The sequence below is a fragment of the Procambarus clarkii genome, chromosome 6, assembly GCF_040958095.1.
Source record: "Procambarus clarkii isolate CNS0578487 chromosome 6, FALCON_Pclarkii_2.0, whole genome shotgun sequence".
NCBI lineage: Eukaryota > Metazoa > Arthropoda > Malacostraca > Decapoda > Cambaridae > Procambarus > Procambarus clarkii.
The window spans coordinates 43,790,800-43,805,468 of NC_091155.1; the positions used below are offsets into that span (position 1 = coordinate 43,790,800).

A 14,669-nucleotide genomic window follows, 5' to 3' on the forward strand; every position below is an offset into this window, starting at 1 on the left:
CTCAACTCACACCAAAGTATCACCTGTGTACTTATGTATATTCGACCAAATATATATATAGTATCTTAGTGTCTGTGTTTATTGTCACCATACTTTACGTAACAATAGAACCGTTACATTGGTGACCCAGTGAGTGAAAAAGAACACCTAGTCACAAACTAGATCTTCGTCATGGATTTATCTACCAGGTTTCCAGCATACAACGCAGATGAGCCAGAATTTTGGTTCATGCAGATGGAGGCTATTTTCGACCTTCACGAAATTTCGACTGAGAAAGCCCGATATGCCTGTACCCTGCCAACACTTACCTCGGAGGCTATGCACACTGCCTCCGCTGTCATCACCGCACCATCACCGGACACCAGGACGTACACTGCATTGAAGGCCGCTCTTCTACAGACAGCAATGAAACGCCGCATTCAACAAAGGGGATATGGAACATCATCTCTAACCTCCTAGAGTCTAAACAATAATCACATAACAAGCAGATAAAACTCTCCAATGATGGTTACACACTTACAACAGACAGATATTGCAACTGAATTCAATAGCTTCTTTTCATCAATTGGTACAAACCTTGCCAGAAAAATCCCAGAGACCCAGACACATGTTACTACAAATCTCACAGGCAGCTGTCCTAACTCTACTCCTTTTGCCAGTCAGCCCAAAAGACATTATATCCATAATTCAATCACTTAACACAAAAGATGGGAACATTTTTGAAATACAATCTATGATATATATAAAAGTGCTGCCCCTGCTCTTGCACTACCCATAGCTCTGCTATTCATCAAATTTCTAGAGCTTCATACTTTTCCTGATATCCTTAAAAAAGCAAGAGTGATGCCAGTTCATAAAGGAGACAAGACAGCTGACAAAAAATATTACAGACCAATAAAATATCTACCAATACTTTCAAAAAATATATGAAACAAATATTTATAAACAGATCTATTTGTACTTTGTAAAACTCAACATACTACCGATTAAATCCACAACGACCGTGATGAGGGTTTGAACCTACGTCCAGGATGATCCCAGATGCGCATTAATCGACTGCGCCACATGGTAATAGAAACTGCAACCGGGTTTGCTAATGCTCACACACGGATCCCACAGTCTCTCCGAGACACAAACTGGAGTTTTACACAATTCTCCCATGCACTTGGGATCTGTCAACAAGCTGTTCTACCTCTTAAGAGGTAGACTATATTGCTCTGGACTATATAGATTCCTATCTCAGTGACAGACATGTACATGTAGTCATCAATAGCATAACCGTCCTAACTCTACTCACTTGAACAAAAGATTGCCACAGGGCAGCATCTTGGGACCTCTCCTATTTCTTATATATGTACATCAATGATGTGCCAAATGTTTCTAGCATTCTTAAACCTATACTATTTGCAGACGATACTACCATTGTCTATTCTTACCCTACCCCCACACACTAAATAATATTGTCAACAGTGAATTAAAAAAGTCCACTCATGGATGTCAACCAATAAACTTACATTAAACATTGAAAATACCATCCACAAGTTATTTGGTAGAAAGTAAGTAATTATCAAAAGAAGGGACCAAACCTTATTTTGTAGTAAACTATCAAATCAGATTCAACTTCAGGCAGCACTTTTATGTATATCATAGATTGTATATTTCAAAAATGTTCCCAGCTTTTGTGTTAAGTGATTGAATTATGGATATAATGTCTTTTGGGCTGACTGGCAAAAGGACAGATAATGTTAACATTACCCATAAAAATGATGGGAAGTTCTTTGGCCTATACATAGTCATGGGACTGAACTTTAGCACCCTTATACAACACACAGCTAAAAAAGTCTAAAAAATGGTCGGTATACTTTCTATTATCAGAAATTATATTCCTCAAGCCCATCATCACTCGGTAAAAATCTGCTATCAGAACAGTAACGAACCCTAGTCTTCAGACAACACACAGCCCCTCTATTTAAGTCCCTTAACATGCTAAACATACACTCAGTCCACACATTCTCATGTGCTATCTACATGTATAAAACCTGGTTTATAAAAAACCCTGGTTTCCTGGAAACCAGGTGTAAAACCTGGTTTCCTAAACGCTAATCTCGATCTGAAACTTTTCCTTGATATATGTAATAGAACCCAAAGCCACACCAGAAACAAACCTCTCTTTGATATCCCCAGAGTCAGACTAAACTTGTGCAAACATTCCATGCAAATAAAATGGCCCAGTCTTTGGAACTCACTCCCTGATGAATTAAAAAATTGCCCAATCCATGCCCTGTTCAAAAGTAAAGGAAAAAAAAGGACCTAATTTCATCCTCACAGTTTCCTACCTTGTGCTTCAAACTTAAAATGTACATCTGAAAGGGTACACTGCTAAAATGTACCCTTTCATTTTTAAGGACCTGCCTGAAATGGTATGCAAGCTAGTGGCTTTGCATGAATGTAAAAATACCAATGTTATGTAATGACACCAACCCATTGTACCTTCTTGCAAATAAATTATTATTATTTTTATTATTACCCAGGACAAAGTGAATGCGGAACGCCAGGCAAAGCATCTTAACCGCTATACCACAGAAACTGTACATAACTGAACATTTTAGTTATATTTTATATATGGCAATGGAAATTTTGTTTGTTGTCAAAGTGAACACCAAGGAACTTCCCATCAACTCTGCTCATAATTTGGTATTGTTAAGTCTTAGACAATGAATCACAACAGATATGGTCGAGATATGATGACCAAACCACACACCAGAAGATGAGGAGACGACGACATTTCGGTCCGTCCTGGACCATTATCAAATCAATTGTGATAATGGTCCAGGACGGTCCGGGATGTTGTCGTCTCATCTTCTGGTGTGTGGTTTGGTCATCATAGTCTTAAGATTAACTTGATTGTTGAACTTCTTACCAAACAAAAATGTAAAACGCCTTGTCGATGTTAATGGAAAGTTTGTTAACAGTCAATTTAATGGACTTCATTTAGTTCAGTATGCACCATGTCATTTAGAATAAGTGGGTTAGCATGTGAGAAAACTTGAAGATGTTTCTTCATGTGATGAAGAGAAAATATGAAGGTATTTGGAAGATATATATGAGAAAAACGAGTGGACCAAGTATGCTACCCTTGCAGAATGCCAATGTTAATTGAGAAAGTGGGAGAAGTAGCAGCGTTCACTGAAATATACTGCTGACAGAGATAAGATTGCAAGTACTAAAGGGAGAGACCTCTAACTCCATAGTGTTGGAGTTTCAGAAGAAGGTTATTGTGGTTAACAGTGTCAAAACCCTTGCATAAGTCAGCAAACAAACCTATGGGGAGCTCATTTTTGTTAAGTACTGCATGTAATAATTTAAGCATATTTATAAGAGCAGTGTTGGTGCTTTTATGGGTCTGAAGCCACACTGTATTATCACACGAGGATAACCTCAATAAATTCCTCTCCCAATGTGATCTATCTGAACAAACTGACCCTATTAGTACCTCAACTTAATTATCCCATTGTTACCAATAATGTAAGTCATTAATAAGAGTTAGCTAAGTTCTATAACATATTGTTACTGTACGTGGACAGTGACCTTGTATGTTAGGATAATTGTCATGTTAATAATATTATTAATAATAATTTATTCACAAACAAGTACAATGGGTTGGTGAGATTACATAAGATTGGTATTTTTACATTCTTGTAAGGTCACTAACACGCACAGTGTTTCCTGCAAGTTCTATAACATATAGTTACTGTGAGTGAACAGTTACTTTGTATATTGAGATAATTGTCAAGTAAGTTCTGTAACACTTCTAGTTACTGAGAGTGGACAGTGACCTTTTATGTTAAAACAATCGTCCAGTTCTTTATAATATAATTAAAAGGTAATAGGTAAGAGCCAAGTATTACACCATATTCTATCTATAAATAATATGGGCCAATGATTGCTCCTAAGCAAATAATAACTTCACATCATTCACATCCATCAACACAACACGAACCTAAACTGCCAATCAAAACAATAAACTATATTTTTTGGTTTGCATAGATGACAAATTACAAGCTGTGGTTTGGCCACAGGGTGGCAAAAACTGCAGCTCTTTGACCTTTAATATGCGGCTAGTAAAAAATTCTTGAGAATGTGAATATTCTATAAGTTTCTACCCGAATCCAGGGCAAGAAATGCACGACTATATAAAAAGTTCCGATACTTGTGGAACAAAGTTTGCATTCACAGTTAAAGGAGGTAAACATTTGTGTCTTGTTTGCCAAGTGCCATTCAGTCATTACAAAGCCAGGAACTTGAAACGCCAGAATGAACCTAATCACAAAAACTTTTCATATGATTATCCACCTAAATCAGACTTAAGGAAAAATAAATTAAATGAGTGAAAATCATCAATAAATTGCCAGCAGACACTGTTGACATTATTCAGTAAGGAAGCTGTGGCTCTCAAATGGTTCTCCTGCAGCTCTCAAACATATGAGGTTTATCATTTGCAGCTCTTACAGTAAGCAAGTTTGGCCACCCCTGCCATAAAGGCTACTCCTATACCTGGTAAAACAGGCCTATAATAATCATACATACCAATTATGCAATGATTAAATTTAGGCTTATATCTACAAATTAAAAATCATTACACTAATTTATAGTTATAAATACTTATTAATCAAAGATATTGAGAATAATGGAAATATAGACAACTGATGTAAATACTAGCAGTAATTAAGCCAAGGCTAACTATATTCAATGACATACTCCAAAAAATATTATAAATTATAGTCATGGTAATATACTATAAATGAAAAATGCCACTTTATAAAATGGGTTAATACAAGTAAGTAATTATCAAAAGAAGGCACCAAACCGGGATGGCTATGTAGCACCATCAAATACGCAAAATAATCAGAGGGCGCTAAATATCACCAAGGATGCCAATACGAGAACAAAAACGCATAAGGCGAACGATATCAAAAGTATCCGAGTCACCAAGAATTCTATCGAGAGACAGGTGACCGCGAGGGGCGGTCGGAAAGCAAGACACACGCTCGTCCTGGAATTCAGGACATTCAAGAAGGACATGCACGACCGTAAGAGGGACAATGCAACTAGGACAATAAGGAGCAGGGCGGCGCTCCATCAAGTGACCATGGGTTAAGCGAGTATGGCCAATACGCAACCTCGCCAGAGCTGTTTCCCACCGCCGGTTACGGTGGAAGGAGGACGGCCACGAGGAAACACAACATTTAAGAGTACGTAGCTTGTTACCAGTAACAGACAACCAAGAAGCCTGCCAACGGGTAAGGACTGAGGAATGGATAACCGGGTAAAAGTTGGAATACGGAATGCCTTTACGAGAGATGGGACAAGAGCGGACAGCTTCCTTAGCGGCAGCATCCGCACGCTCATTTAAAGACACGCCAATATGGCTGGGAACCCAACAAAACTCAACCGACTTAAATTTACTGTGAACGAGAAACAGCCAATGCTGGATCTCGACAACTACTGGATGAACTGGATTAAAGCACCCGAGAGCCATAAGGGCACTACGAGAGTCAACAACAACCACAAAGGAAGACTGACAACGAGAAAGCAGGAGACGAAGAGCATAGAGAATAGCATAAAGTTCCGCTGTAAAGATGCTAGTCTCCGGAGGCAAGCGACACATATAAGTGCGATCAGGAAAAACAACAGAGTAGCCAACACCGTCCGCTGACTTAAACCCATCGGTGAAGACAGAAACGGAGCGGGAGTGAGAAGAAAAGTGCTCGAGGAAAAGGCGTTTTAGAACCGTAGGAGGGGTAAAAGCTTTAGTGATACGAGTCAAGGATGTACAAAACCGCGGAAGAGGGACCCTCCACGGGGGCAAAGAAGGAACAACACGAGGAGAAACATCAGAAATACGAACGGAAAGAGAATCCTGTAGGCGAGATAACCGGACAGAAAGAGGGAGGTGGTGAAGAGGAACAGGAACCGCAGGAGGGGTAAAAGTTAAAGCACGACAGAGGCGAGAGGAAGGATGTTGCAAGGACCGCGCAAGATAGCGAAGACAGTAGCGATCATGGCGGTCCTGGAGAGACAGGAAGCCAGTGTCAACATACAAGCTAAGGACGGGAGTTGAACGAAAGGCACCAGAACTGAGGCGCAACCCAGTATGGTGCAAAGCATCAAGACGGCGAAGAGTAGAAGGAGAAGCAGACGAGTAAGCAGGGCAACCATAATCGAGCTTAGACAGGACGAGAGAGGAATGTAAAGCAAGGAGAGTGCGCCTATCTGCCCCCCAAGAAGTATGGGACAAGACCCGAAGGAGGGTAAGGGCCTTAGAGCACTCAACACGGAGGTAAGAGATATGGGGAGACCAAGACAAACGAGTGTCAAGGAATAACCCCAAAAGCTTCGCGGAATCTTTGTATTCAAGGGGATGACCATAAAGTGACAAAGAGGGACGAAGAACAACCCGTTTCCGCGTAAAAGTCATGGCACAAGTCTTAGAAGTAGAGAACTTGAAGCCATGACCTGTGGCCCAAGACAACACGGCATCAATTGCAAGTTGAAGCCGGCGTTGAAGGAGAGGCGAATCATCACCCTGACAACAAAGGGTAAGATCATCGACATAGAGAGCGGAGAAGACACCAGAAGGAAGAGAGGAAAGAAGACCATTGAGGGCAACCAGAAAAAGAGTAGTGCTCAGAACACTACCCTGGGGCACACCTTCGTATTGCTGAAAAGAGGGAGACAGAGCGGTACCAAGGCGCACCCGAAAGGAACGACGAGAGAGGAAGCTGCGGAGAAAGAGAGGGAGATGACCACGAAGGCCAAAAGAATGAAGTTGAGATAGGATATGATAACGCCAAGTGGTGTCGTAAGCCTTTTCTAGGTCAAAAAGGACGGCAACAACGGAGGTCTTCGCAGCAAAAGCAGTACGAATATAGACCTCCAATTTCACCAGGACATCTGTCGTGCTGCGGCACTTGCGGAAACCAAATTGAGAAGGGGAGAGGAGGTGATGGTGTTCCAGGAACCACATCAGACGAACGTTAACCATACGTTCAAAGAGTTTGCAGACACAACTTGTGAGAGCAATAGGGCGAAAGTCCTTAGGGGAAGTACCCAGAGACCCCGGTTTGCGAACAGGGAGGACAACGGCATCGAGCCAGTCCTCAGGGACTGACGACGACTCCCAGATCCGATTATACAGACTCGGTAAATACTGAGACGTGCTCGGAGGGAGATGGCGAAGCATCTCATAATGAATACCATCGGAGCCCGCCGCCGTAGAACCGCAGAGGGCCAGGGCAGAACGAAGTTCAGAGAGAGAGAAGGGATCATTATAGGGAAGCTGAAGATGAGTGCAGAAATCTAAAGGACGAGACTCAAGGACAGGTTTACGAAGAAGGAAAGATTGGGGAAGATGAAGACCAGAGCTAACAGAAGAAAAGTGGGAATCCAGTTCGGAAGCGACCTGCAACGGGTCCGCCACAAGAGTATCATGGAGGTGAAGGACCGGTGAAACATCGGGAACGAACTTACCCGCTATCTTGCGGATACGCTTCCAGATCTGGGCCAGAGGGGTTTCGGACGTAATTGTCGAGACATAAGATGCCCAACATTCACGTTTAGCCGTACGGATGGCCCTACGGGCCACCGCACTCGCTTTCCGAAAGAAAAGAAAAGAATCGGTCGTCTGCCTACGGCGGTGCTTCTTCCAGGCTGCACGCTTACAGCGGACAGCCCGAGCACAGTCCGCATTCCACCAGGGAACGCACTTCCGTGGACCCCGAGAGGAAGAGCGAGGAATAGAGCGGAGGGCAGCGTCGAAGACAGTGTCATGAAAAAGGAGGAGAGCGCGAGAGAGGGGCAGAAGGGAGAGGTCAGAGAGAGTAGCACTGAGGGAAAATAGGGTCCAGTCCGCCTTAGCAAACTGCCACCTAGGGAAAGAGAGGGAAGGGCGAAAAGAGAAAAAGGAAACAAGGATGGGGAAATGATCACTTCCATGGAGGTCATCAAGAACCTGCCACGTGAAATCTAAGTAAAGAGAAGAAGAGCAGAGAGAAAGATCAAGACAAGAAAGGGTGCAAGTCCGAGAGTCCAAATGAGTGGGCTCACCAGAATTCAGAAGAGACAGGGAAGAGAGGAGAAACGGCTCAAGGAGGCGACCCCGGGTATTCGTCAGAACGTCACCCCAAAGAGAATGACGACAATTGAAGTCACCCAGCAGAAGCACAGGCTCCGGCAAGGAGTCTAGGAGGTGTTTCAAATCAGGAAGAGAGAGCGGGACACTCGGGGGGAGATAAATGGAACAAACTGTGTACCATTTCCCCACAAAGATACGAGCAGCAGAACAATGGAGAGGCGAAGGAAAAAGTAAAGGAACAAAGGGAACATCAGCCCGAATCAAGAGAGCAGAAGAATTAGAAGCCCCAGCAATGGCTGGGGGGGGGGGGAGAGAAAGGAATAGCCACGAAAACGACCAGGACGAGCACCAAGCATTGGCTCCTGGAGACAGACACAAAGGGGCGAAAACCGCGAAACCAGAAGTTGGAGTTCGAGGAAATTGGCGTAATAACCTCGAACGTTCCATTGAAGAATGGACAACGACGAGAAGAGAAAGGACAAAAACAGAGAACAAGGAAGAAACAAAGGCGAAAGACCAACAGAGCACGTTAAAGAATATCAGGGTCGGGATCAGGGTCAGCAAAGTCAGGGTTAGGGGGCATGGGTAAACTGAGCAAAGACGGAGGGAAGGAAACGGGAGAACAGATCAGAGGTGGGCGGGCAGGGTCCGGAGGAGGAGGAGGAGACAACGGAGAGGAGCAGTCAAGGACAGCAGCAGGAAGAGGGGGAGTAGAAAGAGAGGAGCGCACCCCAGCAAGAGCAGCAACCGAAAGGGAAGCAGGGGCCAAAGAAACCTCCATAGCAGGAACAGGGGGCGCAAGCACTGAAACGGGAGGGGAAGGAGCAACAGAGCCAGAAGGAGGAGCTGAGAAAGAAAGCGAAGCCTTCTTACCCGCCGGGGAAGAGGAAGGAGAGGAGCCAGGCTTACGCTTCTGACTTAAAGAGACCGGTGTCCCAGCAACTACATACCGGGCAACGGATTCCAGTGTCTCAACAGAAGCCGAACGAGAGCACACACGACGGCCGTTAGGAGAGCGATGGACATCCGCCCGCACCGACAGGCGGCGGGGAGAGCGGATAGATAGAGAAGAGGATGGGAAGGAGGATCGGAGGGGGACGAGGAAGAAGACACAGAAGACACGACAGACCGGGTAGAAGGAAGGGGAACCCCAGACAGAGGACCAGGAGGAGGATCCTTCGGGAGAGAACCCAAAGGGACAGAGGAGGGGGCAGTGGGCGCATCAGGGTCCAAGGCCCGGAAACGGTTGTGAGTCTGAGGAAGGCGAGAAGGACGAGGAGAGGAAGAGCGCAACACGCGAGCATAAGAGATATTAGCATAAGGCGGGAGCCGGCGAACCTGGCGCCTCGCCTCAGGAAAAGAGAAACGCTCCCGGTGCTTCAAGTTGAGGACGGCTGCCTCAAGCTTGTAATGGACACACGCACGGGAGAAGGTAGGATGGGCCTCACCGCAGTTGAGGCAACGAGCCTGGGGAGAAGCGCACTCCGACTTAGAGTGACCTTCGCCACCACACAAAGGACAGAGAGAGACAGTCCCGGAGCAGCGGAGGGCACCATGCCCAAACCTCCAGCACTTGTTGCAGAGCCGAGGAGAAGGAATGTACTCCTGGACAGAGCACCTGGCACCAGCAAGAATGACAGAGGGTGGAAGGGTCCTACCATCAAAGGTAATCTTTACAACCCGGAGGGGTTGACGGCGACTACCACGAGGGGGACGAGTAAACGTGTCCACCTGGAGAATAGAGTGGCCCTGGGCAGCGAGGATATGTCGAATATCGTCGTGGCAGTCGCGCAGGTCCCGAACACCGGTCGCAACATGGGGCGGGAGCAAAATAGTGCCAACACTGGCATTCAACTGAACGTTCTTCGAGACCCGAACGGGGGTCTCGCCAAGGCAGGATAAGGCAGCCAAGCGGGAAGCAGCATCCTGAGAAGGAGCAGCAACGACACGTGTACCGAGACGAGTGGGGTTGAAAGTAATGGAGGCATCCACGGAATCAACGAGATGTCGATGGAGGGAGAAATCGTCAGGAGGCGCAGAATCAAGAGGGAGGAGATCAAAATATTTGGCCCACGAAGCGGGACCAAACAAGGCTTGATAGGTAGCAGAACTGGAAGGAATCGAGCGAGGGCGGCCGTGACGAGGACGGCGGTGAGAACCCCCAGAGAGAGAGGGGTTAAAAGGCGCAGTAGTTACAACTAGAGAAGGAGCCGCGCCAGGGGACGAGGTAGTCACCACTGGGGGCTTGGGGCTCGACCCAACCACAGAGGAGGGAGGGGAGCCAGAGGAAGGAGTCAGAGAGGCCAAAGGAGGAGCAAGGTCGGGGCCCAATGCAGCGGAGGCTACAGAGCCCGGTCTTCCAATACGGACCGACTCGGGGGCTTGGTCGCCCACCCCACGAGCCTGAGAAGGTAAACCAGAAGAAGCCGAAGCAGGGGTAATCATCTTGACGAAAGAAAGAATTCACTCACGAATGTGCCCCCACAACCACCATGGAGCCACAATTAGAGGCAGGACACCCAACAAGAAGCTATCGCCGATCTTGTCGGGGCCTCCTAGGGGTGCGTCGCGAGTATACACCCCACAAACGCCACCTTAAGAAACCGACAGTCCGTCGAGATCGGGTTCAGTGACGAAGTGGGGATTGACAATAAAAGGTTCCCCTCGCTCTCGACGTCGGGTACTGCAGTTCTACGGGTGCATGAGTATGCCTCCTCAAGCACCCGGGCGTCAAAATAGAAGAAATCCAAGGGAAGAACCAGAACGAGCAAAAGGTCGGTAGGAAACGGCAAGCAGATAGGAGAAGAGGGGGGAGAAAAACGAAACAGAAGGAAAAGGAAAAGATGCCCAGCAGAATTGGAGAGGACGGCAGCAGGAGCACAAGGCTAGAAAAGGACAGAGGACTGTCCCAAGGAGCATCACACTCTGGCAGCCGCCCACTAAGCCCCCACACGGCGACAACGAGCTGAGCGGGGAAGAGGTGGGTTAATACAAGTGGCAGAGTCAGGCTAATAGTATTATTGTCAGATAACATAATTGCCAGTATTCTAATATAATTGTGTCAGGATAATATTATTGTCATTCAGGATAATATATTTACCAGCACGCTAATGTAACTGCCAGTGTCAGGCTAATATAATTGCCAGTCAAACTCATTTAATTGAGTCAGGATAATATAATTGCCAGTCAAGTTAATGCAATTATCAGTCAGCATATATGTAATATAATTGCAAATCAGTATAATATTATTGAAGGTTAAGATAATATAATTCTCAGTCAGGCTATTATAATTGTCGGATTCAGGCTAATATAATTGCCGGAGTCATGCTCACATAATTCACAGTCAGGATAGTATAATTGATGGACAAGTTAATGTAATTATTAGTCTGGATACATATAATATACCTAGTAATTGCAAGTCTGTTAATACAATTGCCAGGCAAGATAATATAATTGCCAAAGTCAGGATAATATAATTGCCAGTCAGGATAATATAACTGCTAAACATAAATATCTCAGCCTGGCAAATATTATTTAACAGCTGAGTAATATATATTACTATACATCGTTGGGCTCGAGTAATATATATTTCCAGCTCAGAAAATTATAAATGCCAGTTAGGCTAATATGAGTACTCAACTAAGATTAGTCTTTTATCAGAATCTATCTTAATGCACACAATAATGCAAGGGTTAGATCACTATAACTGCTGTAGATAGGCCAGACTACTAAAAAATCTGATACAAATATAAATGAAGAGGTTTAGCTGAAATAAATTCCAGTCTAATATATATTTGTTAATAATTTATATATCTCAGTCATTAAGCAAAATAACAAAAATTACTTTAATACCAGTATTTCATAAAAATAGTACAATAGTATATATATAAAACCACAGTTAAAAGTTAACAATCAACTAGAGTGCTTTTGGCTTGCTTTCAAGCCTTCAAATGTGGTGGCAGTGATGGCACTGCCAATGCCAGCACTGTGGCTGTGGAACATTGCCACGTTTCTTCTGTGGCAAAGAAGAAAATGGAATGGAAGCTATGAGGTACACAGATATCAACGAAGAAAATTGGTACCAGTTGTACAAACACGATCATGACAACAGAAAGGAAAATAGGGCAGGGGTTGGAGAGTGAGAAACAAGTTAACGTAAAGTAGCAACACCATGTTTTTGAATACAGTATTTGGAATTGGGTAAGCTAAAACAGTATAAAAATATATAATAAAATAATGGTTGCAGCTATGGAGAGTGCAAGATATTTTCCTGATAAAGTTTACAATTTCTAACAATTTTAAAATTGGAAAAATGGTATTATAAGTTAATGAACTAATATGTGCTTTAATATACATTATACTTAAAACATTTTCGATTTATCTCTCACACTCAAAATGTTTAACCTATCACCAAAATGCACCGTCTTGTGAGTTTTCATACTACAAAGATGACCGAATCTCTTTTAAAACTCTCGACACTCATGAAGGTTTATCATTCAAATGCACTAACATGTGTGCTTTTATACCTTTACGTGACTTAAATAATCTGCCACATTTATCACACTCAAAAGGCCTTTCTTCTGTATGTACCAACATGTGACGTATTATAGATCCACGATCTCTAAACCTTCTGCCACACTCATCACACTCAAAAGGTCTTTCATCATTGTGCATCATCATGTGAGTCTTCATACTTCCAACCTGACTGAACCTCTTCCCACACTCTGGACACTTATGAGGTTTTTCACCCGAATGCACTAACATGTGAGTCTTCATACTTCCAACCCGACTGAACCTCTTCCCACACTCTGGACACTTATGAGGTTTTTCACCCGAATGCACTAACAGGTGAGTCTTCATATTTGTAAACTGATTGAACTTCATCCCACACTCTGGACACTTATGAGGTTTTTCACCCGAATGCACTAACATGTGAGTCTTCATATTTCCAACCCGACTGAACCTCTTCCCACACTCTGGACACTTACGAAGTTTTTCACCAGAATGCACTAACATGTGAGTCTTCATTCTTCCAAGCTGAATGAATCTCTTCCCACACTCTGGACACTTATGAAGTTTTTCACCAGAATGCACTAACATGTGAGTCTTCATATTTCCAACCCGACTGAACCTCTTCCCACACTCTGGACACTTATGAATTTTTTCACCAGAATGCACTAACATGTGAGTCTTCATACTTCCAAGCTGAATGAATCTCTTCCCACACTCTGGACACTTATGAGGTTTTTCACCCGAATGCACTAACATGTGAGTCTTCATATTGCTAAACTGATTGAACTTCATCCCACACTCTGGACACTTATGAGGTTTTTCACCCGAATGCACTAACATGTGAGTCTTCATATTTCCAACCTGACTGAACCTCTTCCCACACTCTGGACACTTATGAAGTTTTTCACCAAAATGTACTAACATGTGAGTCTTCATACTTCCAAGCTGACTGAATCTCTTCCCACACTCTGGACACTTATGAGGTTTTTCACCCGAATGCACTAACATGTGAGTCTTCATATTTCCAACCCGACCGAACCTCTTCCCACACTCTGGACACTTATGAGGTTTCTCACCCGAATGCACTAACATGTGAATCTTCATACTTCCAAGATGACTGAACCTCTTCCCACACTCTGGACACTTATGAGGTTTTTCACCCGAATGCACTAACATGTGAGTCTTCATACTTCTAAGCTGACTGAACCTCTTCCCACACTCTGGACACTGGTGAGTCTTCATCTTCTTTATGATAGGTGCAGTTTGTGGGAAGGTTTTCTCCTCGGATGACTGCATGAGTGGTGATGCTGCGTGACGCCTCACGGTGGGGCGTCAATGTTGAGGCTTAGGCAAGGCTTGAGTGTTGTTTCTTAGGCTGTTGTAGAGTTAGACTTGATGTGAGCACTTGAAGGTCAATGGTGGGCTTCTTCTTTATGATAGGTGCAGTTTGTGGGAAGGTTGTTGTGTTGATTTAGGGGCGACGACGATCGTACGTGGGAAGGTTTTATGCTCATGTCTGGACACTCACCGTCCCGTGTTGTGATAATGGCGGCGACGCTCACCTAGGCGTTCCAGTGTTCTTTCTGGTGCCATATTTTATTTTTCTACTTCTTACTATTGTTTGTAACTGGTTTTCTACATTTAACTCTTATGTTTTCCTCTTTTTTTTTAATTAAAGAATATGCTTGCAATTCATTTATTAAAATACAATGGTACTCGTTTATATACTTTCTGAAGGAAACATTGCTCCCATGGTGAATGCACTACTTTGCATTCTTTTTATTTATTTATTTATTTATTTATTTATTTATTTATTTATATATATACAAGAAGGTACATTGGGTTTGTGAGAATACATTGGATAGTACAGTATTTACATTCTTGTAAAGCCACAAAGGGAATACTTAAATCTATTAATAAAAAACATGACCTTGAGAAGAAGTCACTGCACATTCTCTCATGTGTATTATACATATATAAAACGCTAAACTATAATGCCAATCCTGATCTCAAAAGCTTCATA

The 14,669-nt window shown here is 43.7% G+C and overlaps 1 protein-coding gene across 1 annotated transcript; it reads right to left on the bottom strand.

The window, feature by feature from the left end:
- Positions 1 to 11,403: 11,403 nt before the first annotated feature.
- Positions 11,404 to 14,214, bottom strand: LOC138354540 (zinc finger protein 665-like). Its single transcript, XM_069308904.1, has one exon. It carries the CDS (start codon positions 13,940 to 13,942, stop codon positions 12,614 to 12,616), a length of 1,329 nt encoding a protein of 442 aa, XP_069165005.1. The 5' UTR covers positions 13,943 to 14,214; the 3' UTR covers positions 11,404 to 12,613.
- Positions 14,215 to 14,669: the final 455 nt, after the last annotated feature.